The sequence below is a fragment of the Gossypium arboreum genome, chromosome 7 (assembly GCF_025698485.1).
Source record: "Gossypium arboreum isolate Shixiya-1 chromosome 7, ASM2569848v2, whole genome shotgun sequence".
Taxonomy (NCBI): Eukaryota; Viridiplantae; Streptophyta; class Magnoliopsida; order Malvales; family Malvaceae; genus Gossypium; species Gossypium arboreum.
This window is the reverse complement of record NC_069076.1, coordinates 36,605,322-36,610,838: the sequence shown is the minus strand read 5'-3', so window position 1 is coordinate 36,610,838 and position 5,517 is coordinate 36,605,322. Positions and strand designations below refer to the sequence as shown.

General features: G+C 38.5%; 1 protein-coding gene across 1 annotated transcript; it reads right to left on the bottom strand.

Moving 5' to 3' along the window:
* Nucleotides 1-4,805: 4,805 nt before the first annotated feature.
* LOC108473870 (uncharacterized) lies at nucleotides 4,806-5,264 on the bottom strand. Its single transcript, XM_017775670.1, has one exon. The coding sequence runs from the start codon at nucleotides 5,262-5,264 to the stop codon at nucleotides 4,806-4,808; it is 459 nt and encodes a 152-aa protein (XP_017631159.1).
* Between the last annotated feature and the right edge of the window lie 253 nt (nucleotides 5,265-5,517).

The following is a 5,517-nucleotide window of genomic DNA, read 5'->3' as shown; positions in this document are numbered from 1 at the left end:
CCTTTTTCCTTCCTTTTCAATTGTGGCGTTCAATTCCTTTACCTTTTAGGCATCCAGATTCAAGAGGAGTAAGACTGTGGTAAGTACTCGAACTCTAAACAATTCCTAGAGTATCTTTTGGCCAAAAGCCGAAACCCCTCTAGTTTAGGGAGGTGGCCGAATGTGGGTATAGGCCTTATAGGGTCTTCTTTTAATATTTTTGTGGTTTATTTAGTGGAGGAGCAGTAAGGTGTAGTGTCGACTTAGAGTAGCTTGGATCACCGGAGTGGCTAGACCTAGTCATCAATCACGACAAAGGTAAGATTCCTAAGGCCATTATGGATGGTGGCCGAATGTGTAAGTATTAGTATTAGATGATTTTTGGTTTGGTTCAATTATGGGAAGCTGATTATTAACGATGGATTATAGGAGAAATTGTGTAGGAGATCTCGTCGAGGAATATCACCAAACAGGTGTGTAACGAAGCCTTTTTCATAGCTTAAAGCGATAAATGCCGAAATGCCAAAATTCTGGCATTTCGAGGACTTGTGAGCAAGCGAACGCTCATTAGTTAGTTAGATTCGGTGAGATGATGATCAGGAACATTGGAAACGGTAAGATCGTGATTTTTGGCATTCACGGTAAGATGGGCCTCGAGGGGCTGCGATAGGGCCCAATAGGCTTTCGGGCCCATTTGGGAAAAATTGGTAGAAAACGAAAATCTATTAAATTGCATGTTACGACTGTTAATACTGTTATGGATATAGGCTAAATGGCCCTAGATGACAAAATCGGTTAAGTAGGGCCCATTAGGGGTTTTAGGCCCAATAACTCGATTTCGCTAAAAAATGGGCCAGAATCACTGTTTGCACCTATGAATTGTTAGTAACCGTTAATGAACATGGAAACCCTAATTTTTGGTAAAATTACAAGATTACCCTTGTAACATGAAAATGACCGTTTGCCCTAGGTAAAATGACCATTATACCCCTAGGGTTTATGTATGATTTTAATACATGGGATTTTGATAAACATGGTATGTATGATATGCACATGACATGTATGATATGCACATGATATGTATGATATGCACATGATGTATTCATAAATGCATTGGGTTGGGTTTTTATATAAATGGTGGAAGTGAAAAAGGGCTTATGCCCCAGTTATTAAAGGGCTTATGCCCCAGTTATCAAAAAGGCTTATGCCCTAGTTATTAAAGGGCTTATGCCCCAGTTATCAAAAGGGCTTACACCCCAGTTATTAAAGGGCTTATGCCCCAGTTATAAAAAGGGTTTTTGCCTAGTTATTAAAAGAGGCTAGGCCTCCAGTTATATGATAAAGCAGCTAAGCTGCCAGTGGAGAGTTATGGCGGGGTGGGTCGAGTTAATCCCCACATGGTGTGTTGGTTGGTACGGGTGGAGAGTAGCGGATGGTGGGTTGAGTAGTCTCCCCAAATGGGCTTTCATTCTTTCATTGACACTATATGTGATATTGAAATGGGCCTATGGGCCATACCATTTACAGTAAAGGCTTCGGCCCAGTAATATGAAATTTGAAATATGAAAAGGGCTATGGCCCAGTACATGTTTGAGATTGGATTTGGGCTTAGACCCAACAGGCAGTTATTGTTTTGGGCTCTGAAAGGGCTTGTTGCACATCGAGTTTCCAAACTCACCCCCTTTCCTTAACCTTGCAGGTGAGCCTTGATGTGGGGACTTGGGCCGGAGGGGATTCAGAGTGGCCATGGTGATCGCCTTTGGACCTTTAAATAAGCGTTGGTTTTCATTTAATTTCCTTTAATTATTATTTATTTTTGGGTTGTAATAAGGCCATTTTTAACTTTTCTTTTATTTCTTCTCGGGATTATTTTATTTTTAATAACTTCAAACCTGGTTGATAATTGTTCAAATGGGCTAGACTTAGGACATGTTTTCAAAGCGATACTTGTTTTCAAAATATCTCAACACCACTATTAATCGATTTATCAAAGACGTCCACTTAAACAAATTTAAACTCGATATAACAAAGTGTGGCTATGGTTGTGGGCATGTCTAGGATTGGATCCAATCAAAGAGCTTGGTACTTAAGCAGCCTTCATGGCTCACCTCCTCTGTCTCGGATACCTACCTGGTGCCCAGCTTCCATACACTTTGTTAACTCAACAAAATATATGGTTTTTAAAACACTAAAATGGAACGTGGGTTTTCAACTCCAACGTGGCACGTTAGATTCGGCCATAACGTCTGGGCCGGGTTTGGGGTGTTACATACAACACGCCACTTACCACTAGATCAATAGGCTTTTTGTGTCATACTTTTCCAAATTAAACTTATAACCCTGCTAGCCAAAGATAGGGGTTTTATCCTTAAAAACCAAAATTTTTGTGAAAGCCAAGGCTTGAACCCAGGACTTCCCAAACACTTCCAAAACACACAACCAGTAAGCCAAACATTCAATTGTGTCATTTCCTTACACAATTAAATATTTATGTGCAGTCTCCTAACTACACCCACTTGAGACTAAAAACTTCTAGGCCCAAAATTCGAGGTGTTACAGTCCCATAAAATCCATACCCCAACATCAAATAATTCAACATCCATAATTGGCTATTGCAACATTTCATTGCGTCGGGATATAGAACCAGTATGCTGATAGCTATCGCATTGATTCATAAAATTGTGGGCGACTTTGATTAATGACGGCCAATAGAATCTTGATTGGAGAACTTTAGCAGCAATTCTCATACCACCGAAATGACCTTCATAAGGAGCATCATGATAATGCTTTAGGATTGAAAGCATCTCCTATTCTGGAACACAACATCGAATGATGTTGTCATTACATACCTTGAATAAATACAACTTGTTCTAATGATACTTCATTACGTCACGAAGAAATCTTTTTCTTTTATGGCCTGTGACACCCAATGGGAGTTTTCCACACACTACATAATTAACAAAATCCACATACCAAAGAGTTGCATCTACAACAAATAACTTATCATTTGGGAATGTGTCGACAATTTGAAGTATGTTTCTATCTTCACCGCCAACTTCCAATCGAGACAGATGGTCTGTAACTTGATTCTCTTAACTATTACAGTCTTTTGCCTCGATGTCAAATTCTTGAAACAGTAATATCCAGCGTATCAGTCTTGGTTTTGCATCCTTTTTCGCAAAGAGATATCTCAATGTTGAGTGATTAGTGAATACAGTAACCTTTGCACTGACAAGATATGAACGAAACTTGTCAAAAGCAAAGACTACAAGCAACAATTCTTCCTCTATAGTGGTATAATTGAACTGAGCTTATGTAAGAGTTTTGCTAACATAATAGAGGGCACGAAATATTTTTCCCTTTCATTGTCCTAGAACCACACCCACAACAAAGTCTCTTGCATCGCACATAACTTCAAATGGTTGAGACCAATCTGGTGCAATGACAATGGGTGCATTCACTAGCTACCTTTTTAACTGAATAAAGGCATCCAGACATGCATCGTCAAAGAAGAATTTTTTATTCTGTTCCATAAATGAGCATAAGGGCTTTGTAATTTTTGAAAGATATCTAATAAACCTTTGGTAAAACCCTACATGTCCAAAAAAACTACGAATACCCTTCACGTTTGTTGGTGGAGGTAATTTTTGAATGATTTCCACCTTAGTTTTGTCTACTTGAATGCCTTCACTAGAGATGCGATGTCCTAACACAATGCCTTCAGTTACCATGAAATGACATTTTTCCCAATTCAGGGCAAGATGTGTGTCCTCACATCACTATAATACTTTATCCAAATTGTCAGCACAGTGATCAAAATCATTCCAATAGATTGAGAAATCATCCATAAAAACCTCTAAAGAGTCTTCAATCATATCTGAGAACATTGCCATCATGCACATTTGAAATGTGGCTGGTGCATTGCAAAGACCGAAAGGAATACGGTGAAAAGCCAAAGTACCAAAGGGGAAAGTGAATGTTGTTTTCTCCTGATCCTCTAGTGCAATAGCAATTTGATTGTACCCAGAATATCCATCTAAAAAGCAATAATAGGCCTTTCCAGCAAGCCAACCCAGCATTTGGTCAATGAAAGGAAGTGGGAAGTGATCCTTCTTTGTGGTCGTATTCAATTTGCGATAATCCATACAAACTCGCCATCTCGTAGGAATACGTGTAGTAATTAATTCATCCTTGTCGTTGTGAACCACAATGATGCCATTCTTTTTAGGTAAGCATTGCATTGAACTTACCCAATTGCTATAAAAAAGCAAGTAAATAATTCCAGCATCAGGCCATTTTATGATTTCCTTCTTGACAGCTTCCTTCATCTTCTCATTTAATCTTTTTCGTTTTTCAATTGATTACTTGCCTCCATCTTCCAGCTTGATCTTGTGCATGCAAAAAGAAGGACTAATACCTTGAAATCGGCAATACTCCAAGTAACAGCTCGTTTATGTTGCTTGAGAATATGGACCAATTTCTCTTATTGAGTTACATCCAATGTGAGGAGAGTATTATGATTACTCAGAAAGACATATTTAAGGTAAGGAGGTAGTGGTTTCAATTCTAGAGTAGGAGCCTCTTCAATAGATGGTTTGAAAATTGGGGTTGTTCTATTGGGTAGGTCTAAGGATTCAATTTTCCATCCATGCTTAAGTTCAATATTATTAGCTTAAACCATGTTGTCACAATCGTCTAAGTACTGTACTTTGGTCATTGAATTTTGCCTTAATTAGATCATCTAGCACATCGATAGCATGACATTCTTCTTTGTCCTTGCATTGAATAGATTCAAAAACAATAAAGGTGACTTGCTCATCATTAATTCACATGGCTAGTTCACCTTTATAAACATTAATAAGAGTTCTTCCGGTGGCTAAAAATGGTCGTCCCAAGATTATGGGAACCTCCCTGTTTGCCTCGCAGTCAAGTATGATAAAATCAACCGAAAAAATGAATTTATCCACACGAACTAAGACATCTTTGATTTCCCTTTCAGGTTGAGCCAAGGATCGATCAACTGGTTGTAATGTCACTACAGTAGATTTCATGTAACCAATTCCCAACTTTCTGAAAGTAGATAGTGGCATTAGGTTAATGCTAGCTCCCAAGTCGCATAAAGTCTTGCCCAAATAATGATTTCCAATTGAACATGGGATGATAAATCTCCCAGGATCTTTCAATTTAGGTGGCAACTTGTTTGTCAAAATATCACTATAGCCTTCTTTGAGTGCAATAGTTTCAATATCAGTGAGCTTCTTCTTCTTGGACAAGAGGTCTTTCATAAATTCCCCATAACACGAAATTTGTACCAGAGTGTCTACTAAAGGAATGTTGATTTTCAGTTGCTTCAATGTGTCCAGAAACTGTTGATACTACTTGTCATGCTCATTCTTCCTGAATCTTTGTAGGAAACGTAAAGGTAGAGATACATCTGCTTGCGCCAACAACTTTGATTGCGTCGACAGTTTTAAAGGTCAGACATTAGGTATATGAGTGATAATTTGTGGAACTTTTTTTTCTGATGCATAGACAAAC